Here is a 26,070-nt window from a genome sequence, read left to right on the forward strand (position 1 = left end):
GTCTCAAGCAACCACTAATCTACTTTCTATCGATAGATTTGCCTATTCTGGACATTTCATACAAATGGAATCATTATGCTAAGTGAAAGAAGCCAGCCACAAAGGACTGCACATTGTTTTCATGGGTCATTCATGTTACACCATATTTCATACCTCCTTATTATGGCCAAATAACATTCCATATTATAGATATACCACATTTGACTTACACTCGTGTTGTTTCACCTTTTTGGTCATTATGAATAATGCTGTTATGAACAGTCATGTACAAGTCTCTGTGTGGACAGGTTTACATTTCTCTTGACTACATATCTAGGAATGGAATTGGTATTATTCTTAAAGTAGTGAAAATCAGAAGCAATTTCATGGTCCTGCAGTGAATGGTATTGTGCAAAAAAATGTTGCCGATGTATTACAGAAGGAAGACCATGTAGCAATAAAGGCCACGTAAGAAAGACTACGTGAGGTGAAAAAAGCAAAATACGCTCCACTTAAAATCCTTCCTGGGCTTCCCTTCCGGTTCTGTCATGGGGACCTACCCCTGCCCCAGGCTTCAGTTCTCTGAGGACCAGCCACACTACCTTTCCGAGATTTTTAGAATGTCTCAGCTCCAGAGTCTTTGCACTTGTTGTTTCCTCTGCCTGTAACACTCTTTCCCCAATTCTATGTCCAAGTGGTTTCAAGTCTCACCTTAAATGTCTCTTCCTCACAAAAACCTCCTCTGATATCCCTGACTAGGCTAGGATTAAGTGTTTCCATAGCAGCCAGCAATTTTCCATCTTAATACTTTTGATACTGGTAATTGTTTATTCAGTCAGTAATAAAATATTGAGAGCCTCTTACATGCAGGAATACAGGGTGAAATAAAACATGCAAGATCCCTGCCATCCTAGACCTTATATTCTAAGGAGAGAATACAATGTACAAGTAAGCAAATCAACGTACTGGGTGATTTTAGATAGTGATAATTAGCTCAGTGTTTGGATTGTGAACTCCATGAAGGTAGAAGCTATTTGTCTTGGTTAATTCCAGCTTACTAGAGTTAATTAGCCCCGGCTCTCTGAATAAGCTTAAAACAAATTTAAGTGACTTAAAATAGGCATATAAAATACAAATGGAAACACAAATCAACTACTTCTGTAAATGGTTGAGTTTGAGGGTTTTCTTCTCTTTCAAAACTTTTTGTAATTCTACTCTTCTTTTTATAACTAAAACGATTAAAAGATGAGCAAAGTTTACCATAGGTCCGTAAAGGAACCCCAAACAAAACACATTTATATGTCACCACTCAGTCGTTAAAGACCTGGTAATAAAACCTACTCGGAAATACCCAGATGTGTTGGTTAAGTGGATAGAATTCCCTTGGCGCATTACAAAGCAGATTCCCTGCTGCCAGCAATATAATTTACTGTTTTAGAAGGTGCTTGAGACTATGCTCCCTGCAATTTCCCGATTTATAATGCGCTTTAGAATCTCCCTCCACCCACGACGTGGCAGCGAAAAAATCCGCAATTCTATTTACACGTCAATGGTAAGAAGAGAACACAGAACTTTTTGGGAGGTCAACAAAGAACGCAAGATCTTTACGCAACAGATCGCGGCCCTTTCCAACAAATCCTTTTACAAGCCCCAGAGACAAAGACAAGCTGGATAAAACCACGTAGCGCTCTGTTCGGCCAGAGGAGCATCCCTATAAGACCCCACCCCCAAGCTAAGCGCTCAGCTGCTTCTTTCTTCCCTGGGCCGCATGCGCAGCGCACTCTCCGGCCACCGCACGCCTCTTCCAGCGAGCTCAGAAGGCGCTTACGTCACCGTGCAGTCGAAGAGGAACCCTTCCGCTCCTCCAAGGAAAACGAGTCCACGCACATTTAGCTTCTCTTAGCCCTCCTCCCACCCCAATGCCAGAGACTTTCCCAGCCCGTTTCCAACAGCCCAGCTTTTTGCCGGACTTCTCTGTACGTTCGCTGGACGGAGAACGCGGCGGAGAGGAAAACGGGAGAGGGTCCAGAGGCCAGTTCAGTGTTGTTTACAAGGAGTGAGCGAGTCTAGGAATCGGTCCGCGAGGGCGGAGCCGACGAAGCCGGCACTTCTTTCTCCCTTCCCCTCCCTCCCCAGCCTTCCCCGCGAGCGGACGCGGCAGCGCCTCTGTCTCGTTTTTTCTTATTTTTTTCCCCCCCTTTCCCCTTCCTTTTTTTTTCCTTTTCCCCCTTTCCCCCCCTTTCACCATTTCCCCTCGGAGGCGCTTCCCCCGGGCAGGGGCAGAGCCGGTCTCACCCCCCGCCTCTCCCCGGCCCCCGCCGCCCTATGGCGAGCGGGAACCCCCTCCCCACCCGGGCACAAGCGGCTGCGGTTGGAGGAGCGGGACCGGCAGCGGCCTCAGGTCCGGGGGCGTCATGGAACTAATTCGCTGACCGACCCACAGGCCGCAGCCGTGCGTCCCGCTCGAGCGCCCGCGCCCTCCGGCCCGGTTCCCCCTCTTCTCCCTCCTCAGTCGGCCCCGTCCTCGTCCCGCGCGCCCCGTCGCCGCGCGCTGAGGAAAATGAGGTGGTAACGGGCCCCCGGATGACCCCTCGTCACCACTGTGAGGCCTACAGCTCTGCCGGGCAGGAGGAGGAGGAGGAGGAAGAGGAGGAGAAGGTGAGCGGGCGGGGACGGGGGGAGGGGCTCCACGCGTCCCCGCGACCCGCGCGCGAGCCCCCTGCAGCCCCGCGCCGCCGGCGCGCGCCCCTCGGCTGAGCCCCGCCCCCGCCGCCCCCTCCGGGAAACCTCCCGGACGCCCCTCTTGTCTCCTCGCGCCTGCAACTCAGGCACCTGCCCAGTTTGGAAACGGCTCCGCTGGGTTCCCTTTCGGGCCAGTTTTCCCGTCGGCGACTAACTTTCTTGTAGCAACAGCAAGCTGCTTCCTAATGCGCGTTCTAGGGTCCGCGAGCCTGTGCGGTACACAAAGAAGGGGACACACCCCCGCCCCTAGACCTCGACGCCTCCGCGGGACCCGCGGGAACATCATTCACATTGCAGAGCGGGCGGGGGTGGGGGAGGAGGACGGATGAATGGGGTGAGCCGCTGCGGGAGCTCGGGGGAGGGGCACGTTTCCCGGGGTTGGGGTGAGTCGGGGGAATCTGGAGAGGAGGTGAGCTTTGAATTGCACCCTGTAGGGCAGATAATACCGGAAATTTGAAAAGAGGGCAGAACCCCCTCTGCCGAGCTAGAGGTTCCACTGCAGATCGTTTTGTTAGGAGTTGAGAATTAGACGGCAAAATAGTGGAAGGTATCGCTCCGGAGGCAGGATGGAATCAGACTGGAGATCGTTGAATGTTAGGCTAAAGTATTTAGCTTTTATTCTGTCAGTGGGAGACACTCAACGTTTGAGCAGCAGCAGTGTGGCTTTAGGATGTTAATAATAACACTTGTTGAGGCTTATTATCGGAGAGGCATCGTTATAAGTGGCTTGCAACTTATTGAATCTTCACGGGGCAGGTAGTTCAGGAGCATTTTACGGGTGAGTGAAACTGAGGCTGCATAAGATTAATTTTCCCACTAGAGGACAGCTGGAACCCGGTGGCCAGAATTCCAGCCCAGGCAGGCTGTGCTATACCGTCTCGGTCCCGGAACAGATTAAAGTAGCGTTATCTGCTTCTGGCTTTTCCAGGTCATTTGTGGCAGAGGAAATAGAAGGGAACGGACAAATAGATTAAGGAAGAAGGGACAGGATTCAACATTTGCTAGTCTGGGACCAGATGCATCAGAGATTCTAAGCTTCTGGACTAGAAGAAGTTTCTCAATACTAATGAAGAGCAGGCTAGTAGAATCAGCGTGTGTCGGGAAGGTGCACCGGGATGGTTTGCAGTTAAACTGAGATGAGTGAGTTTACGTGGCAATGTGACATCCTAGTGTCAGTAGTTTAGAATGGAACTCTAAAATGTTTCTTGGTCAAGATTGGAAGCTTAAAGTGTGTGTACATGTTTTATTCTGATTGTATACTACTTTAAAAATGGAAAGTACTCATTTTTCTGTCCATGTTTCTTCATCTTTGAAGGGGGTTTAATAATAATACAGACTTAATAATTATACCCTCCTTTGTGTTCGAGGAGTTAATATGGCATAGTACTTTGAACAATACCTGGCCAAGTAGTAAGCACTCATTGTTTTTAGTTGTTAAGCACTTAACAAGTGTAAGCTCTTATTATTATTTATTTGGCACAGTGCTAAACTCTGGAGAGTGTTTGCCATCAAGGAACTCATGGTTAGTAGGAGAGACCAGCCTACAAATAGACAGCTCTCACGGAGCAATTAAATGCAAAAGTAGAATTATGTTCAAGTACATATGATGGAAATGACAACTCTGTAGGAAGGAGAGTGCAAGCTAGAGGACATTTCAAGTTGAAAGAACAGGATGTGGAGAGTGATGGAGATTGGGATAAAGCAGGGTGTTTTGGAATTATAAGTACCTGTAGTTCATTATTAGGTTAAGGGCGTAAAGTCAAGGAGATAATAATAGAACATGAGGTTTTTGTATGGTCACATTAATAAATCCCTCTTTTTATAAGAGGAACTAAGATCTGGAAGTCAGCACCAGTACAAAATTATTAATGGAGTTGGTGTTTTGAACATAATAAATACAATAATTCCATGTTAATGAAGTTGTTTCTGTTGTATACCCAGCACTGTGCAGCACTTTTCCTCAGAAGAGCAAGAGGCCCTGTATGCTGATTTGTAACATAGTTAATGCTGTACAATTAAGTGTTTTATAAACTATTCACTCAGACATTAAGGTATTTGATAAACATAGAGGAAGAAGCAGAAGCAGCAATTGAAAGAATGGGAGGAGAAATGTGAAACGCTCAAGGTCAAAGTTTATGGAATATGCCAACCAAAATACAGTCTTTTTGTTTTTTAGTTCCTAGAGACTTTTCTACCTGAGCATTCAGAATTCTGAATGTGACCATTAGTGGGCATAAAATAACAACATAAAACTATAAAGTTCTGTTATTTAAAACAGTAAAGTTATATTTTTAGTGTTTGTGTTTTTTTCTTTAGCAGGATTCATTTTTCATCTAGCTCAAATAATCTGTTTTTTTTTTTTTTTTTTTTAAGGGTGGGCTCCTGAGCAGATGTGGGACACGTGACTGGAGAACTCTCAGAAGTCGTTGGGGGCAATTTTGTTTTTTTGTTTTTTTTTTTTTTTTTCCACACACACACACTGTATTTTATTTTTACAAGAGATAGATAGACTGACACCAAGCATTGTACATGGATGACCACAACAAAAGCAACAATGATTGCAATTACCAAACATGAAACACACTTATACTATGTCATAACATTGACATTCAGTCCAGTAATCCTCCACTGTAACAGCTCCTTTACTTTGCAGTGAAAATTGATTTGTATATTCTTTTCCTCTGAGTCCTTGTGGGATTTTTTTTTTTTTTTTTATTCAGACAGAAAGTCACAAAAATTATACTCATCCTCATCAGTTCACTCAGTCCCATGTAATTAATTTCTTTTTTTTCATCTTGATCTTTTGTTAGCACTTTTATGAGTTCATCAGTTTTTCATTAGAGTTCTGAAAATGCTTATTCATTCAGTTCAGCAGTACAGTCAGTTACCAGAAACCTGTACTTGTCAGAGTCTTTTCCATGAATTTCTTGAAGATGAAACTCTTTTATAGGAACATATTTGCAAAATCATCAGAGTACACCCAGAACTGTCTGTAAATGACAAAAGACTTAAAAATGACCATGGTTAAAGATTTGATGAAAGTTCATAATAATGCAGTTGACAAGAAAATTAGTTATTTCTGAGATATACATTTTAAAGTAATAACTAGGATTATTACTTATAACATTATACCAGAACATATAAGATTTTTAGACGTTTCCTGTAATGTCTGAAACATTTATATTAACATATTTCCATACATATTTCCATACAAATACAAATATAAGATTTTTAGAAATTTCATGTAATGTCTGAAACATTTATATTAACATATTTCCATACATATTTCCATACAAATACAAATATAAGATTTTTAGAAATTTCATGTAATGTCTGAAACATTTATATTAACATATTTCCATACATATTTCCATACAAATACAAATATAAGATTTTTAGAAATTTCATGTACTGTCTGAAACATTTATATTAACATATTTCCATACATATTTCCATACAAATACAAATATAAGATTTTTAGAAATTTCATGTAATGTCTGAAACATTTATATTAACATATTTCCATACAAATAACCCAATGAAAGTTTAGTATTAGTTGTTTTGTTTGTTTTTTTATACTGCAGGTTCTTATTAGGCATCAGTTTTATACACATCCGTGTATACATGTCAATCCCAATCGCCCAATTCAGCACATCACCATCCCCACCTCATCGCAGTTTTCCCCCCTTGGTGTCCATATGTCCATTCTCTACATCTGTGTCTCAACTTCTGCCCTGCAAACTGGCTCATCTGTACCATTTTTCTACGTTCCACATACATGCATTAACATACGATATTTGTTTTTCTCTTTCTGACTTACTTCACTCTGTATGACAGTCTCTAGATCCATCCACTTCTCAACAAATGACTCAATTTCGTTCCTTTTTATGGCTGAATAATATTCCATCGTATATATGTACCACAACTTCTTTATCCATTCGTCTGTTGATGGGCATTTAGGTTGCTTCCATGACCTGGCTATTGTAAATAGTGCTGCAGTGAACATTCGGGTGCACGTGTCTTTTTGAATTACGGTTTTCTCTGGGTATATGCCCAGTAGTGGGATTGCTGGGTCATATGGTAATTCTATTTTTAGTTTTTTAAGGAACCTCCATATTGTTCTCCATAGTGGCTGTATCAATTTACATTCCCACCAACAGTGCAAGAGGGTTCCCTTTTCTCCACACCCTCTCCAGCATTTGTTGTTTGTAGATTTTCTGATGATGCCCATTCTAACAGGAGTGAGGTGATACCTCATTGTAGTTTTGATTTGCATTTCTCTAATAATTAGTGATGTTGAGCATCTTTTCATGTGCTTCGTGGCCGTCTGTATGTCTTCTTTGGAGAAATGTCTATTTAGGTCTTCTGCCCATTTTTGGATTGGGGTGTTTGTTTCTTTGATATTGAGCTGAATGAGCTGTTTATATATTTTGGAGATTAATCCTTTGTCCGTTGATTCATTTGCAAATATTTTCTCCCATTCTGAGGGTTGTCTTTTCGTCTTGTTTATGGTTTCCTTTGCTGTGCAAAAGCTTTGAAGTTTCATTAGGTCCCACTTGTTTATTTTTGTTTTTATTTCCATTACTCTAGGAGGTGGATCGAAAAAGATCTTGCTGTGATTTATGTCAAAGAGTGTTCTTCCTATGTTTTCCTCTAAGAGTTTTATAGTGTCCAGTCTTATATTTAGGTCTCTAATCCATTTTGAGTTTATTTTTGTGTATGGTGTTAGGGAGTATTCTAATTTCATTCTTTTACATGTGGCTGTCCAGTTTTCCCAGCACCACTTATTGAAGAGACTGTCTTTTCTCCATTGTATATCTTTGCCTCCTTTGTCATAGATTAGTTGACCATAGGTGCGTGGGTTAATCTCTGGGCTTTCTATCTTGTTCCATTGATCTATGTTTCTGTTTTTGTGCCAGTACCATATTGTCTTGATTACTGTAGCTTTGTAGTATAGTCTGAAGTCAGGGAGTCTGATTCCTCCAGCTCCATTTTTTTGCCTCAAGACTGCTTTGGCTATTCGGGGTCTTTTGTGTCTCCATACAAATTTTAAGATGATTTGTTCTAGCTCCGTAAAAAATGCCCTTGGTAATTTGATAGGGATTGCATTGAATCTGTAGATTGCTTTGGGTAGTATACTCATTTTCACAATGTTGATTCTTCCAATCCAAGAACATGGTATATCTCTCCATCTGTTGGTATCATCTTTAATTTCTTTCATCAGTGTCTTATAGTTTTCTGCATACAGGTCTTTTGTCTCCCTAGGTAGGTTTATTCCTAGGTATTTTATTCTTTTTGTTGCAATGGTAAATGGGAGTGTTTCCATAATTTCTCTTTCAGATTTTTCATCATTAGTGTATAGGAATGCAAGAGATTTCTGTGCATTAATTTTGTAACCTGCAACTTTACCATATTCATTAATTAGCTCTAGCAGTTTTCTGGTGGCAGTTTTAGGATTCTCTATGTATAGTATCATGTCATCCGCAAACAGTGACAGTTTTACTTCTTCTTTTCCAATTTGTATTCCTTTTATTTCTTTTTCTTCTCTGATTGCCGTGGCTAGGACTTCCAGAACTATGTTGAATAATAGTGGTGAGAGTGGACATCCTTGTCTCGTTCCTGATCTTAGAGGAAATGCTTTCAGTTTTTCACCATTGAGAATGATGTTTGCTGTGGGTTTGTCATATATGGCCTTTATTATGTTGAGGTATGTTCCCTCTATGCCCACTTTCTGGAGAGTTTTTATCATAAATGGGTGTTGAATTTTGTCAAAAGCTTTTTCTGCATCTATTGAGATGATCATATGGTTTTTATTCTTCAATTTGTTAATATGGTGTATCACATTGATTGATTTGCGTATATTGAAGAATCCTTGCATTGCTGGGATAAATCCCACTTGATCGTGGTGTATGATCCTTTTAATGTGTTGTTGGATTCTGTTTGCTAGTATTTTGTTGAGGATTTTTGCATCTATATTCATCAGTGATATTGGTCTGTAATTTTCTTTTTTTGTAGTGTCTTTGTCTGGTTTTGGTATCAGGGTGATGGTGGCCTCATAGAATGAGTTTGGGTGAGTTCCTTCCTCTGCAATTTTTTGGAAGAGTTTGAGAAGGATGGGTGTTAGCTCTTCTCTAAATGTTTGATAGAATTCACCTGTGAAGCCATCTGGTCCTGGACTTTTGTTTGTTGGAAGATTTTTAATCACAGTTTCAATTTCATTACTTGTGATTGGTCTGTTGATATTTTCTGTTTCTTCCTGGTTCAGTCTTGGAAGGTTATACCTTTCTAAGAATTTGTCCATTTCTTCCAGGTTGTCCATTTTATTGGCATAAAGTTGCTTGTAGTAGTCTCTTAGGATGTTTTGTATTTCTGCGGTGTCTGTTGTAACTTCTCCTTTTTCATTTCTGATTTTATTGATTTGAGTCCTCTCCCTCTTTTTCTTGATGAGTCTGGCTAATGGCTTATCAATTTTGTTTATCTTCTCAAAGAACCAACTTTTAGTTTTATTGATCTTTGCTATTGTTTTCTTTGTTTCTATTTCATTTATTTCTGCTCTGATCTTTATGATTTCTTTCCTTCTGCTAACTTTGGGTTTTGTTTGTTCTTCTTTCTCTAGTTTCTTTAGGTGTAAAGTTAGATTGTTTACTTGAGATTTTTCTTGTTTCTTTAGGTAGGCTTGTATAGCTATAAACTTCCCTCTTAGAACCGCTTTTGCTGCATCCCATAGGTTTTGGGTCGTCGTGTTTTCATTGTCATTTGTCTCTAGGTATTTTTTTATTTCCTGTTTGATTTCTTCAGTGATCTCTTGGTTATTTAGTAACGTATTGTTTAGCCTCCATGTGTTTGACTTTTTTACGTTTTTTTCCCTGTAATTCATTTCTAATCTCATAGCGTTGTGGTCAGAAAAGATGCTTGATATGATTTCAATTTTCTTAAATTTACTGAGGCTTGATTTGTGACCCAAGATGTGATCTATCCTGGAGAATGTTCCGTGTGCACTTGAGAAGAACGTGTAATCTGCCGTTTTTGGATGGAATGTCCTATATATATCAATTAAATCTATCTGGTCTATGGTGTCATTTAAAGCTTCTGTTTCCTTATTTATTTTCATTTTGGATGATCTGTCCATTGGTGTAAGTGAGGTGTTAAAGTCCCCCACTATTATTGTGTTACTGTCGATTTCCTCTTTTAGAGCTGTTAGCAGTTGCCTTATGTATTGAGGTGCTCCTATGTTGGGTGCATATATATTTATAATTGTTATATCTTCTTCTTGGATTGATCCCTGGATCATTATGTAGTGTCCTTCCTTGTCTCTTGTAATATTCTTTATTTTAAAGTCTATTTTATCTGATATGAGTATAGCTACTCCAGCTTTCTTTTGATTTCCATTTGCATGGAATATCTTTTTCCATCCCCTCACTTTCAGTCTGTATGTGTCCCTAGGTCTGAAGTGGGTCTCTTGTAGACAGCATATATATGGGTCTTGTTTTTGTATCCATTCAGCCAGTCTATGTCTTTTGGTTGGGGCATTTAATCCATTCACGTTTAAGGTAATTATCGATATGTATGTTCCTATGACCATTTTCTTAATTGTTTTGGGTTTGTTTTTGTAGGTCCTTTTCTTCTCTTGTGTTTCCCACTTAGAGAAGTTCCTTTAGCATTTGTTGTAGAGCTGGTTTGGTGGTGCTGAATTCTCTTAGCTTTTGCTTGTCTGTAAAGCTTTTGATTTCTCCATCAAATCTAAATGAGATCCTTGCTGGGTAGAGTAATCTTGGTTGTAGGTTCTTCCCTTTCATCACTTTAAGTATTTCATGCCACTCCCTTCTGGCTTGCAGAGTTTCTGCTGAGAAATCAGCTGTTAACCTTATGGGGGTTCCCTTGTATGTTATTTGTCGTTTTTCCCTTGCTGCTTTCAATAATTTTTCTTTGTCTTTAATTTTTGCCACTTTGATTACTATGTGTCTCGGCGTGTTTCTCCTTGGGTTTATTCTGTATGGGACTCTCTGCGCTTCCTGGACTTGGGTGGCTATTTCCTTTCCCATGTTAGGGAAGTTTTCGATTATAATCTCTTCAAATATTTTCTCTGGTCCTATCTCTCTCTCTTCTCCTTCTGGGACCCCTATAATGCGAATGTTGTTGCGTTTAATGTTGTCCCAGAGGTCTCTTAGGCTGTCTTCATTTCTTTTTATTCTTTTTTCTTTAGTCTGTTCCGCAGCAGTGAATTCCACCATTCTGTCTTCCAGGTCACTTATCCGTTCTTCTGCCTCAGTTATTCTGCTATTGATTCCTTCTAGTGTAGTTTTCATTTCAGTTATTGTATTGGTCATCTCTGTTTGTTTGTTCTTTAATTCTTCTAGGTCTTTGTTAATCATTTCTTGCATCTTCTCAATCTTTGCCTCCATTCTTATTCCGAGGTCCTGGATCATCTTCACTATCATTATTCTGAATTCTTTTTCTGGAAGGTTGCCTATCTCCACTTCATTTAGTTGTTTTTCTGGGGTTTTTTCTTGTTCCTTCATCTGGTACATAGCCCTCTGCCTTTTCATCTTCTCTGTCTTTCTGTAACTGTGGTTTTTGGTCCACAGGCTGCAGGATTGTAGTTTTTCTTGCTTCTGTTGTCTGCCCTCTGGTGGTTGAGGCTATCTCAAATAATCTGTTTTTAAAACATTAGAAAGCAGGCTTGTGGATTGTTAGTAAAAGAAGTAGAATTCAAGCCAGCGCTTTCTCCACTGTATCATATATTTTAAAAAAGGAATGTAGAACATTTTCTCATAAATTATGGTTTCTGTTTTTGTTTTGCTTTTTCTGTGTTGTTAACTTGTAAATAATTTCAAAAAGAAACTACCTGTATTCACTTATTTTCAGCCTTTTACTTCATTTGTTTTATCGTGTCTTCCCTCTCATCTTACACCCCCTCTCTCTACAGCATTCATTATGGCCCTTTACACCTAAATTTTTCAGTGTGTATTTCCTGAAAATAGGGATATTCTTTTACAGAGTCACAGTAAGGTTACCAACTTTAGTAAATTTTAAATTGATAATTTACTTTTGTCAAATCTGTCCAAATTCTCATTATGTCAGTTGACCCCAAAATGACCTTTATAGCATTTTTCTCTGCAGTACAGGATCCAGTCTAGGGTAATGTATTGCACTTTTATTTTTCTGTAGCTTGGAAAATCTGGAACATCCCCACAGGTGTCCTCCATCCTTTTTGTTTCTCACTTGTATTATTTATACCCCATTTTTTAAAGTTTAAGGAAATTTGAACTTTTTTTTTTTCCTTTGTTACATTTCCCTATTGTGAGCAAAGAATGATTGCTTTCTTTTCTTCTGTTGATACAGTGTGTTACATTGATTTCTGAATGTTAAACCAACTTTGTGTTCCTGGGCTAAATCCCACTTGGTTATGGTGTATAGTCCCTTTTTTATGTTTTCAGATACAGATTGCTAGTATTTTGTTGAGGAATTTTGCATCTGTATTTAAGAGATACTGGTCTGTAGTTTTTGTGCTGTTGTCTTTGGTTTTGGTAGCAGGATAATAACTGGCTTCATAAAATGAGAAGGCCTCCTCCTCTAGTTTTTGGAAGAGTTTGTGAAGAGTTTGTATTAATTTTTCTGTAGATGTTTGGTAAAATTCACCAGCGAAGCCACTGGGGCATGGGCTTTTCTTTGACACTAGTTTCTTTACTAATTCAGTCTCTTTAGTACTTGGTATATGACTATTTAGCTTTTTCTGTTGTCAGTTTTGATAGTTTGTTTCTAAATGTTTGTCTTTTTCATCTAAGTTGTCCAATTTATTTGCATACAATCGTTAATAAAAATTTCTTTATGATCCTTTTTATTTCTGTAACATAGGTAGTAATGTCCCTTCTTTACTCCTGATTTTAGTACTTGATCTCTGTTTTTCCTTGGTCAGTGTAGCTAATGGTTTGCCAATTTTGTTGATCTTTTCAAAGAACCAACTTTTTTGGTTTCATTGATTTTTCTCTATTTTTCTGTTCTCTACTTCCTTAATTTTCACTATGATATTTATTATTTTCTTTCTTCTGGCTTGCTTTAGGTATAGTTTGGTCTGTTTCTTCCAGTGTCTTAAAGTGGAAGGTTAGAGTGTTGACTTGTGATCTTTTTTTTTTCTTGTTTATTGAATTACAGTTGATTTACAATATTGTGTTTCAGGTGTATAGCAAAGTGATTCAGTTATACATATGAGATCTTTTTTAATATAGGCATTTACAAATATTTCATTGTTTCCTGTAAGTTTTAGTACATTTGATTTTTTTATTCATCTCAAAGTATTTTCTAATTTCCCTTATGATTTCTTCTTTGACCCAGATTCCTTTGTTTTAAAAAAGTTGTTCTATCATCTAAATATTTGAAAGTCTTATTAAGGGCCTTAATTATAGAAGATTGAGGAACAAGAATCCCTTGAACCTGATCTTATACTTCTTTACATGACTCTATCCTATATGTTTCTCTCAGGTCCCCCACCCATCCTACCCTAAAAGTAATCTTCAAAGGAATCATTGTAAAGGAAGAGTAATTACTAGGGGCAGCCACCCATTGGGGTATGCTGAGAAGGCTGGCAGGTCCTGGTGAGCCACCCTGTTGAGAGTAGCTAAAGGAATGAAATAAATAAGTTTTGACAGGAGTTAATCAATTACAGACCAAAATTAGGTTTAGAAGAAGTTCTTAGAACCTATGAAGTTCAGTCTCCATCCAATATAGGTGTTTCTTCTAAATACGTCCAGACAGGTGAACATCTAGTTTATACTATTTGTGAGGTTGATATTTATGTTTGCATTCGATGAAGTTGTAGTGACTTTGTTTATCTAATTGTGGAGAATTTGAGAAAAGTACCAATGCAACAAAATTGGAATCTCAGAACATCTAAGCAGAATGTAACAGTAGATAGAATTTAACAAGATGACTTTTTTTTAAGGAAAAAATGCATTTAAGGTCCTGAACAAGGATGTAACGCCCCTCCCCCCCCCCCAAAGGTACCAAAAACCCATACAAAGTGAGGTGGGTCAGGTGGAGGGGAAGTTCACCTAGGAGTTACCTTAGAAAGTCTTAAGAGTTTTCGTTGAGCATTAATTTTATCTGAATTGATAATGTGGTGTAGCCTCTAAAGAAACAGCTAATGATCTTAAACTGCATTAATAATTAAACTGGTGCTAATTTAGAAGAGCAAAAATCATGTCATGTGAGAAACTCTTGAATGGTTTTTCAGCAATGCAGTGGATGAACTGGTGAGCATGATAGCATCCTTTAAACATTTGAAGAATTCACCTGTGAAAGAGATTGGACTTGGGTTTGTTTGTTTTGGTTATGGTTTTTTGGTTTTGGCCCCGAGGGTTGAAATGAGCCTTTGGTTGTGTCTCTGTTTCATCAGGATACTGTGCGATGGGCACTGTGAGTAATAAAAACATGATATTCGTAGATATGACTGCAAGGGAATTTATAATTTATTAGGGGAGATAGTTCTTGGAAGAAATTACCTTTGAGTTGGACCTTTCAGGATAGTTATTATTTTCCACTTTCTAAGTTATTTAACTTTTTTCTACTTCGTATGAAAAGCACTTCATGCTTGATATAGAAAAATTGCAAAAACCCAAGAGTTTAAAGAAGCAAAAAGAAAAAAAATTACAATCCAGTTAACCAGAGGTAGTTTGCAATAGGTTGAATAGTAAGTGAAGTGTGTGGGGTGATAAATAGGAAAGAGGATAGTAGCTGAAGTTGGGGCAGAGGGAACATGGAAATTGAAGATTAGGTTTGTATTTTTTGTTTTTTCAAATTTTAAATTTTTATCAAAAATTAGGAACTTTTCATATGTTAATTCTAGACATTGAATTTTTTTGAAAAGAATGCCTGGAATTTGAAGCATATATGTAATACAGGTCCGGAGTTGAAAAAAGGGAATAGTTATATGAGGTCTATAATGAAAAACCACATTCCCCTGCTGCTTGGCTTCTCCACCCTTTTCTCATTCCCCAGAGGTTAATCACTCTCAGCTCTTACCTATTTCTCTTGTTATTTAAGATCACATTTTCAAGTAACTTACCTATTGCTGTTTTTTTGATATTTAAGTTTTAGATATTATTTATGGTTTTCCTCTGAAATATAAAGATGAGGCTCTCATTCTACCTTCTCCCAACACCCCTCATCCTACCAGTGTAGTTTTATTACAGCGTTTGTGTTGAAATTTCTATTCAGTATTTTCATTATTATTGCTATGTAAATATTGTGGTATATTATTATGTTTATTTTCTTGCATAATCTTTTTTTCTGAATTTAATAACCTTTTCAGTTGTTTAGCTTTCATCAATCTAGTTGTCTTTTCACATTCTTCAGCAGCTTCTCAATCCAATTTTCCATACACAGTCAAACCTCTATAGTTTCCCTTTTTTTTAAGAAACATAGAAACGTCTCTCGGACTCTGAGATGCCTTGTACTGTGTTGCTCTTTAGACTTGCTGCTCATTTTAGAGTGCCAGTTACTCTACTGTTGAGCTTTCTAGATCAGCATCGTCCAGTAGAACTTACTGCATTGATAAAAATGTTTCTTTCCTGCACTGTCCAGTGCAGTATCCACTGGCCACATGTGACAGCTGAGCACTTGAAGTGGGGCTGGTGTGACTGAGGAATTATATTTTAATTTTATTCAATTCTAATTTTAATGGCTACATGTGTAGCTAGTGGACACTGTAGTGGGAGCACAATTCAAGATGGTTTCATACTTAAAGGGGGGGATAGTCTCATACTGATTCAGTAGAAATGGGTGGGATTTAATGTAATTGATGTAACTTTTTTTTTAATGAAAAGAGGGTTTAGCCCTTATCTGTGTAGATTTTTAAGAGAAATATTTGGGACAACTACTTCTAAGAATTCCTAGTCTAAAAAGCCTGTGACTTAAAATTTTTTGACACAGTGATAATATGTTTTGATCAAAGTCCTAAGGTTCTGTCAATTATATGGTCATGTTTTTATTCTCTTTACAACTGAATTTCAGATTTAAAGTGAGAATGTTTTAGATAACTGATGATTATGGTAACATTTTAATATATGATATCTTAAAGAGCTGTAAAATCCTATATTGCCTCATAACATTTTTATTTTGTTTTATGAATTGCTTAATAAGTACCAACATATTTATATAATGCTACAGTTACTATGTATATAATTAAATATAGAGCATTGTTTTATATTTGATTTTATAGGTAGCTACATCAAGCTGGGTGGCAGGCAGATCCAAAGGATATCATGAAGTTTCCAGCGCCTTTGGAAAACCAGAGATTGTCTTTCCTGCTGGAAAAGGCAATCTCCAGGGAAGCCCAGATGTGGAGAGTGAATGTGCTGAAAATGCCTACAAATCAGGTAATGATTTCTCTTTTTACTCTAGACAGGTGACTTTTATTAGAACTAAGTGTACTACTATCATATGTAATTGCACCTTGACACTGTATTGGAGAAATATGTACCATTAAAGATATGCTCTATTTATTTGAGAAACATCTCCTTGTTTCATTCTGAAACAAAACAAAAATGAACTGGTTTTGTTTGTTTTGTTTTATCTGAGTTACACCTTTAGGAAGCTAGGTATGTCCCTTCTCTTTTCTTGTAGTACAATACTTAAAATAATAAGCCTTCTTTATTTCTAGATGTATAGTTTGCCGCAGAGGCTGAACACAGTCAAATCCTTGTGTTTAGTGATCAACAACTTTCTCTTTCATGAATATTTATAAGGAATTCACTTAAACTACTAATGTAAGGTCAATGTTCAAAGCTTCTAGGGAGATAATCAGCAGCTGGCCTCTCAATTACTCTTGGCTGTATGCCTTTTAGAAATTTCATATAGAGTTGTTTTTTCCAAATAACTATGAAATTTGTCTATTCCAAAAGTTTACTGTGTAACATGTCTTACACATCTTTTTATCCCTAGTACCTAGCATTGTGTTTGGGATAAAAAGTAGTGGCCGAGAAATTTTTGGTATGTGTAGGCAAATGACAGTATCTAAGCTCCTCCTGTGTTGGTTTAGGTTAATCTTTGCTCATAGGTTATTGATATCTGAATGCTTTTTCTAATTCGAACCTACTTTTATCTTCTTTCCCACAAGCTAAAGAAATACATGTTTTCCATTTACTGTTATCTAATTGTCATTTAGTGAACTGAAGATTAGTTAGCTTGAATGAATGCCTTTTATACTAGGAGCATTTGCATGTGCTATCACATTTAATATCATTTAATCCTTTGAAAAAGGCAGTAGTCCCAATTTGTTCAAGACTTCAACTAGTAAGTAGTAGAGTTATAATTTTGAACCTGAGGCAGTTCTCTTCCCATTATACTTTGTTTTTCATTTTTTATTTTTGTATGCTTGTGTGATTTTTAGATTACTGGGGATTCAATCATTCAGTAAATGTTTATTAAGTATCTGCCATATTCTGAACACTATCCTAGCACTGGGGATACAACAGTGAGAAAAACAAATTCCTGCTCTTACGTTCTGACATTCTAGTAAGCCTCAAAGCTTTATTACAGCTGCTTTTAGAACCATTTCTTTCATTTTTCTCCTACTATCTCCTTGAGTCAGCATGCAGCCAACAATGATATACTTTTATAACATGGTCTTCGAAGGTGATATTCTACCAAGATTATAGTATATTGCTATATTATCGCTTAATCTGGCCTATTATTATAGGCATTTTAACAAATATTACTAAGATGTTAGACCAGAGAACAGAACACTATCAGAACTTATAAGAGGGATCTATTTAAGGTTTTGCCTTTAGTAATGTCAGGCGGAAGCCATACTTAATTCTTGTAAAATGTGTGTGGGCTTGGTCTGGTGGGTATAGGAGATAAGATAGAGATGGGAGTAAAGAGCTATAGGGGCTTGAGCCACTTGACAGAATAACCCCAGGGACACTTCTCTATTCTAGTTCTAATTCTTTTTTCTTCTGTGACTCTCAGGGACTGGCTTTTCTACTTCCCTTTCCAATATTGCTTCTAACCATGTTTTCTCTCCTTCTTGACTCCTCCTTGCATAAGAGAAACAATCTTGTCTCTAAAGTTTAGCGCCTAAACCATACATGTATCTTTTCCCACTTTTCTTTTTTTGGGGGGGGGGTTGCTGGTTAAAACAGAAAAATAAAATATTTTTAAGCTTTTTTCCCTCTAGTTTTCTTATTCCTACCCCTTCCTTCACCTAAACTCTACTTCAGGGTCATCCTCTCACAGTTTTCTTGTCATTTACATTATCCTATCTTGCAGTTTAGGACAGAGTGGTCATGCAAGAATATTATACACCTATCACTCCCCTTCTATGTGCTCCCCCAGCACTCTATACTTCCTGTATGATAGCACACAATATTTTAATTCCCTGATGATTTGACCGAGTTCCATTGAGGTAGAGTTGTCATTTTTGTTTATTGGCATATAATAGGCTCACAGTAAACACTTGTTAAATGAACGTTGATTATCATTTCTTTATAATTCATCCAGGTTAGAGGAGTTCTTTTATATAATAATAGTATTTTCAAGTACACAGCAATTTTGTTACAAATTTGGGGGAAAAAAATTAAAGACTGGTTAAAGTGACATGTATTTTCAGATATTCTCAATTTATTTTGATGTACAGAGTGCTTTTGATATACAAAGGCAAACCTTGCCTCAAGCTGTTTATATAAAGATGATTTCCATTAGAATTTTGAGAAGGAACCTTAAAGGCCATCTAATTATGTGGTTTTCAAATACAGGATCTTGAACCACTGGGCTACTAGGTGTATGAGAATCACCCAGGAGGCTTCTTACATATTCCAGGCCCCTCCCAGACCTACGTTGCTTGTGGTGACAACTATGGAATTTGTATTTTAAAAAAACTTCATAGTTTTATTGATATGCGTTAGGTTTGGGAAACACTGATTTAGTCTAACCACAAAATAAAAAAAAAAGTTCTGACATCTCAGATAAGTGATCCTCTACTTTGCATACTTTGTCCATTCCACCATAGAAAAGCTCTATCAATTATTGGAAAGTTTTTCCTGAATTGAACCTGAAAACTGCTTATTTCTAGTGGCTACTTACTGATTCTAGTTCTCTCCGCTGGAGCAGTACAGAAAAAATTCATTTTATGTTTTAAATGATAGCCCTTTATCTACTTACAGTCAGGTGTTAAGCTCGCAGTCATCTCTTCTCCTGGTTGAATATCCTTTGTTCTTTAACCATTTTTCATTTGACAAGATTGTGACTCTCAGTTTTTCTTTCTCTACGTATACTCTTTAATTTACTGTGTTTCTTAAATTGTGACATTTGAGTTGTCATTAATGAGCAATAAAGTGAAACTATTACCTCACTTTATCTTGGCTTGATAATTTCATTAATATAGCCCTAAATTAAAAAAAATTTTTATGCTTTGGCAGCAGTGTCATGTTGTTGGCTTATACTGAACTTGTTTTTAAAACCTTGTTGTTTTTGTTTCTCTACTTTTAAGCAGAGTTTCCCTTATCCTAGGTGTACTTTTAAAATTTTTAACTTAGGTGCACTGTTTCATATTTATTCTGAGTTTCAAATTGTTGATGCTGGCCCATTTTTCTGGCTTTAAAATTATGATTGTTATGTAATGTATTGACTTTGTCCTTTTTGTACCATCTGTAGACTTGGTAAACAAATAAATCTATTTTGCCCATAGGTTTTGTTTCTTTTCCTTAAGTAAACAGTTTCTTAAAGTATATGTATACGGATCATAAGTGTACAACTATAAATTTTCACAAAATAACACTGTGTAACCACCACATTACTAGCACCTCCTTGTGTCTTCTTATAATTAACTACCATCTATCCCCTCCCCACAAAGAAACCATTATCCTAATATCACAGATTAGTTTTTCCTTGTTTTGAATTATATTTATATATGTAATCATAAAGTGTGTACTGGCCTCCTTTGCTCATCATTTTCTTTGGTGTAAGATGCATCCATGGTACTTCATGTAGCCATAGTTAATTTAATTCTCATTTCCATGTAGTATTCCGTCATATGAATTCATTTATCCATTCTGCTGTTGATGGTCATTAGAGTCTTTTTTTGTGCTTGTCTTTTGTTGAACATACGTGTACATTACTGTTGAGTATATTCCTAGGGGTAGAATTGCTAGAACCTAGAATATGTGTATACTCAGGTTTAGCAGATACCACCAATTGTGATACTTACCAAAGTTGTTATTCCACTTTTACACCACATTTTTTTTTTTACCCCTTATAGCAGAGTATGAAAGTCCCAAGTTGCTCTGCATCTTTGTCAACCCTTGGTATTGTCTGTCTTTTTCATTTTAGTTATCGTGGTGAGCGTTATAGTATCACATTGGGTTTTAATTTGCATTTCCTTGATAACTAATGAAATTCAGCAGCTTTTCATGTGCTTATTTGGCCATTAGATATCCTTTCTTGGTTAAATGTCTGTTCAAATCTTTCACCTGTGTTCCATTGACTTCCTTTTTAAATTGTTAAGAGTTCTTTTGCAGGCTCTGTGTATTACACATATCTTCAGCTCTATTTGTGTTGACTTTTGATGAATAGAAGTTCTTAATTTTTAATGACCAAATTATCAAAAAAATTTTTTTGCTTAGTCCTTTTAAAGAAATGTTTGCCTAACTGACAAAGGATTATCTCCAAAATATATAAGCAGCTCATGCAGCTCAATATCAAAAAAACAAACAACTGAATCCAAAAATGGGCAGAAGACCTAAATAGACATTTCTCCAAAGTAGACATACAGATTGCCAACAAACACATGAAAAGATGCTCAACATCACTAATCATTAGAGAAATGCAAATCAAAACCACAATGAGGTATCACCTCACACCGGTAAGAATGGCCATCAACAAGAAATCTACAAACAATAAATGCTGGAGAGGGTGTGGAGAAAAGGGAACACTCCTGCACTGTTGGTGGGAATGTAAGTTGATACAGCCACTGTGGAGAACAGTGTGGAGCTTCCTTAAAAAACTAAAAATAGAATTACTGTATGACCCAGCAATCCCACTACTGGGCATATACCTGGAGAAAACCATAATTCAAAAAGATACATGTATCACAGTGTTCATAGCAGCACTATTTACAATAGCCAGGACATGGAAGCAACCTACATGTCCATCGACAGATGAATGGATAAAGATGTGGCACATATATAAAGTGGAATATCCCTCAGCCATAAAAAGGAATGAAATTGAGTTATTTGTAATGAGGTAGATGGACCTAGAGTCTGTCATACAGAGTAAAGTAAGTCAGAAAGAGAAAAACAAATACCGTATGCTAACGTACATATATGGAATCTAAAAAAGCGGTACTGATGAACCTAGTGGCAGGGCAGGAATAAAGATGCAGACTTAGAGAATGGACTTGAGGACCACAGGGGGAAGGGGAAGCTGGGACGAAATGAGAGAGTAGCATGACTATATGCACTACCAAATGTAAAATAGATAGCTAGTGGGAAGCTGCTGCATAGCACAGGGAGATCAGCTCGATGCTTTGTGATGACCTAGAGGGGTGGGATAAGGAGGGTAGGAGGGAGGCTCAAGAAGGAGGAGATATGGGGATATATGTCTACATATAGCTGATTCACTTTGTTGTACAAAATAAATTAACACAACATTGTAAAGCAATTATACTCCAATAAAGATACTAAAAAAAAAGTTTGCCTGATCCAAGGTAATGAAGATAGGGTTTTGTTTTTCCTTTTTGGTATGTGTGAAGTAAGAGGAGTCAAGAATAATTTTTCTCCATATGGAAAACCAGTATCATTTATTAGAAAGACATTTTTCGCCACTGCCCTGCAATGTACTTTTTTTTTCTTTATTTATTTGGCTGTGTCAGGTCTTAGTTGCGGCACGTGGGATATTCGTTGTCGCTTACGGGATCCTTGTTGTGGCACGTGGGATCTTTTAGTTGCGGCATGTGGGATCTTTAGTTGCGGCATGGGGAATCTAGTTCCCTGACCAGGGGTCGAACCCGGGCCCCCTGCATTGGGAGCGTGGAGTCTTAGCCACTGAACCACCAGGGAAGTCCCCCGGTGATATATGCTTTTGTTTTTAATCAAGTGACTGCTGTATATGAGTAGATACATTTGTGGGTTAGTTTCTTGCCCCTTTTTTCATCATTGGTCTGTTTGCCTCTGTTTAATACCACACTGCCTCAGTTATTGTAGCATTATAATAAGCCTTTGGTGGCATAAACTTTGTTCTTTTTTTTAAGATTGTCTTGTCTATTTTAAGCCCTTTGTTCTTCCATATGTATTTTTATATATAGTTGTCAATTTTTGAAAAATAAAAAGAAATTGTGGGGTTTTGGTCTGTAGATTGATTTGGGGAAGAATTAACATGTTTATAATATGAGTCTTCTATTTCATGGACATAGAGTATTTCTCCATTTTTCTTTAAAGATGGTCTTCAGTTTCTTTTAACGTTTGGTGATTTAGGTTTATTCCTGGGTATTTGATTCTTGTTGAGGCTATTACAAATGGTATTTTAAAGTTTTAGTTTTTTTTACATGCTTGCTTCTATATGCTGGTATATAGAAATAAAATAGATTTTTATATAGACCATACTAAATTAACTTACTAATAGTTTGCCGAGTCTTTAAGATTTTCTGTGTATTATACTCAGTCATGTCAAATGTGAATAATCATGGTTTTATTTAGTTCTTTCCAGTCCTTATACTTTCTGTATTTCTTGTTTTACAGAATTAGCTAGGGTTTCCAGAACACTGCTGAAGTCTGAATTTGAGGAGAAAGTTTTCAGTATTTCACCATTAACTATAATATTTGTTATATATTTCTTAATCTTTATTAGATTAAGAAATTCCTTTCTCTGCCTTAGTTTGCTAAGAGATTTTTTTCATGAATAGGTGTTGAATTTTTATACATCATTGGATTTTGTTAATATTTTGGTTAGGCGTTTTGCATCTGTGGTCATGGGTCAGATTGGTTTGTAATGCCTTTGTCAAGTTTTCATGGTAAAGTTATGCTGGCTTTGTAAAATGAGTTGGGAAGTGTTCCTGCTTTTTTTTTTTTTTTTCAGTGTTCTCAGTTTGTTTAGATTAATATTATTTCTTAAATGTTGGAAGGTTTTGCTGCAGAGCCACTGGGGCCTACAGATTTATTTGTGGGAAAGTATTTAATAATCAGTCCCATTTCTTTGGTAAATATGAGGCTAATCAGGTCTTCATTTAAATCTTATCTCAGTTTTGGTGAGTTGTGTTTTTCGAGGAATTTATTCATTTCATCTAAATTTTCAAATTATTTGTGTAAAGTTACTCATATCCTCTTTTTACCATCTAAAGGGTCCATAGTGATGTTCCCTTTTTCATTTCTTAGTTGATTTGTGCTTTTTCTTTCTTACTCACCCTTTCTAGAGGTCTGTCAGTGTTCTGTTGATTTTCCCTATTATGACATGTCTTTTTTTTTTTTTTTTAGTTTTGCTCTTTTTTTCATTATTTCTGTCTACTTTCTTTATATAATTTGCTGTTCTTTATCTTGAGATAGATGCTTAAATAATTGGTTTTCCAGTTTTCTTCTTTTTTAATATATTCATTTAGAGCTATAAATTTTCCTCAAAGCATAGCTGTCCACCCTTGCCTAGCTTGTTGTTAGGTCCTGTATTGGGTTCTTAGTTTGAGTTGTTATATTTTTCATTTCTAGAATTTCCCTTTTGGATTTTTTTATAGATTTCATTTCTCTCCTGAAAATTGTCATCTGTCTTCCATCCTCTATTTACTTGTATATTAAGTCCTTTTCTGGTAACTCAAAGACTGAGATCTTTTTGTTGCCCCTTTTTTTCCTCTTGGTTTTTGATCACTTAGTTCTTTGTCTTGTCATGCCTGGTTATTTTTGATTGGTTGCTGAACATTATGAAAAATTGTAGAGGCTCTAGATGCTATCTTTCTGCAGGATGGTTCAGTCTTCCCTCTGGTGGGCAAACTGAAGAGGAGGTTAATCACTTTAATCCACTGAGGGACTGTGCTGGTTGGAGGCTGGGTTGCTGTTGGGTATGGCTTCATCACCTCTGGTTGCCCCCAACTCCTAGAGTGTAGCCAAGGATTCCAGCTGAGAGTTTGGAGTGTTTACTAGTGCCCCTTATTCCTGAAGGGTGCTAAACTCCTCCTGAACTCATTCTTGCTTTTCAATGGCTTTCTGCTTAGCCTCTGAGATCCTTGTCCTTCCCAACTTCAGAATTTCATTCAGAAAATGAATTAAGAGGAAAGTCAGCTGAGTGTCACATTCAGATCTCTGATCCTCCCTCTTCCCACTAGGTTCTTGGCTCCTCAAGTCTCCAAATTTTGTCTCTTGCCTTGTAAGACTCCCAAAAGCTCTGTTGGTTCTTTGCTCGTACTTTACACCTCTTGCCATACGCACAGGATGGGCAGATGCCTGAAAGGGGAAGCTATGCAGAGTGGTGACTCATCTCTTATTGTTACCTCCTCTCCAGAATCTTGGCTCCTCAAGGCCCGGTTGTCCTAGCAGTTCTGATGCCTTTCTGTTGCTGTTGTTAATAGCTTTTCTAGTTCTCAGCTAGAGTGTAGGTTTGCTGCTACCTACTCAGTCATAGGCAAAAGCAGTAAGGTAATTTTTTAAAAAGTGTTGAACTTAATAGTTGTGACAAGAGATGCTGTGGGAGCACAGGAAGGTACTTAGTCTGACTTGAGTTATCGGGAAAAGTATCTGGTGGGGACTGACCATTGAAATATCTCTTAAAGGATAAATAATAAGGCAGGGAAAAGAGAGGGAGTGTGTTCCAACCAGAGGGGGCAGTATGAGCAAAGGAGCAGTGATGTAAGTAGCATTACAGGAACAAGGAAGAACATAAATACAAGTACTGCTGTTATGAATTTTAAGGCAGAAAGTGATGAAAGGTGAGTGAGGCTGGAGAGGTAGGTCAAAGAGGGATTTGTATGCCATGCCTGGGGGGTTATACTTAATCTTTTAGGTAATGGTGAACCTTTTAGAGTTTAAAGCTGGGGAGGATTTGTGTTTTAATGATCAGAATAGCAGCATGTGGAGTATAAAGCCCTGTGTTTTACCAGGTTGAATCAAACCATTGTAAATTCTCTGTGGGATTAGTTGTTCAACCAATTTACTGAACTCTCTTAACCCTATTTGAGAAATCCGTATAAGAGAAAACATCCCTTGATCAGGAAATACTATCTGGGGTAGGCAGACCTCCTTCCTTCCTCCCTCCCTCCCTCCCTGATGGGATTACTTATGCACAGAACTTAATTGTTTAAAGCTATTCTGATAATATTACTGTTCAGTACAGGTTTGAATTGATTTGAAAAAGTTATCTTAGCATCAGTATCACTTCACTTAAGAGTGAGTCTTCTCAAACCATTATCTTCTGTGGGGTTTTTTTGGTTATTGTTAGTTTTGGCTAGTGTTGATAATACTAGCCGTGCAACAATGCTTTCTTGGCTCTATTCTCAAATTTTTAATATAAGTTAAAGTCCAAAGATTGTCATGATCTCTTTCATAACATTGCATTATAACTGGTTTAAGAGAATTATTTATATGTAATATTTTGTAAATTTGTTTTTTCTGGCATCACAGAGTACCAGGTATTTTTAGAGAAGGGAAAGGACAAAACTAATATTTAAGTGCCTTTTGCATTCTGTGTTTTACATAAGTTATATCATTTAGTTATAAATATGGTATGGAAATCTCTATTTAACTGTGTTCCCTTGTGTTACACCCATACTTACAGAACATTATACCCATCTTCTGTGGGACTGCTTACAGTTATATGTTTGTGTTATTTGTTTAATGTCAAACACCAGATAGTCACATTACATAATATAATCTGTTATTTAGGGTTTTTTTTTTTTCTCCTATATCTCTGACCTGAAGGTAGAATTAATGGTGTTTTTGTTCCTCATTGCTACTCTAGATCATTGTTCTTTCACCTCCCTAAAAGCATCCCCAGTTTCATCAGATTGTATAACCATCTGCCTTTCCTTGTATGAATTTATTTCCTTGTAATTGAATTGTTCGGATGGCTTACTTAACATTACTTTTTTTTTTTTTTTGGCATTTTTAGATAAAAGCTCACCTTGGTAGAAATTTAATTTCTCTTGAATACATAACTCTCTCCATCTAATAGTTTTGTGATTGCTTCACTTGGTTTCCAGGGACCCTTAGGGGCCCCTAGTCCAGCTCTTAAAGTAGCACCTCAAGGCTCTGTGGAAAATGGAATATTGTAAAACCAATGACCATGCTAAGAGCTGTCTGACCCAGGGACTAGCTGTAGGGCTGTGTCTGCTTCCTCCCAGCTCTGGAGAAGCCATAGAATCCAGATAGTATTTTGCTGCCT

General features: G+C 37.4%; 1 protein-coding gene across 3 annotated transcripts in view; it reads left to right on the forward strand.

The window, feature by feature from the left end:
• The first annotated feature begins 2,088 nt into the window (after window positions 1–2,088).
• CCNI (cyclin I) overlaps window positions 2,089–26,070 on the forward strand; it is a 37,982-nt gene continuing 14,000 nt past the window's right edge. The window contains exons 1-3 of one of the 3 annotated variants that reach the window (XM_057547399.1): window positions 2,089–2,637; window positions 2,920–3,055; window positions 15,938–16,094. In XM_057547399.1, coding sequence (XP_057403382.1) covers window positions 15,981–16,094 — 114 coding nt within the window. In that variant the 5' untranslated portion in view covers window positions 2,089–2,637; window positions 2,920–3,055; window positions 15,938–15,980. The remainder of the gene's footprint in view (window positions 2,638–2,919; window positions 3,056–15,937; window positions 16,095–26,070) is intronic. The other 2 variants (XM_057547398.1, XM_057547400.1) reach the window with 2 other exon arrangements.

This window comes from Balaenoptera acutorostrata, chromosome 5 (genome assembly GCF_949987535.1).
Source record: "Balaenoptera acutorostrata chromosome 5, mBalAcu1.1, whole genome shotgun sequence".
Classification (NCBI taxonomy): Eukaryota; Metazoa; Chordata; class Mammalia; order Artiodactyla; family Balaenopteridae; genus Balaenoptera; species Balaenoptera acutorostrata.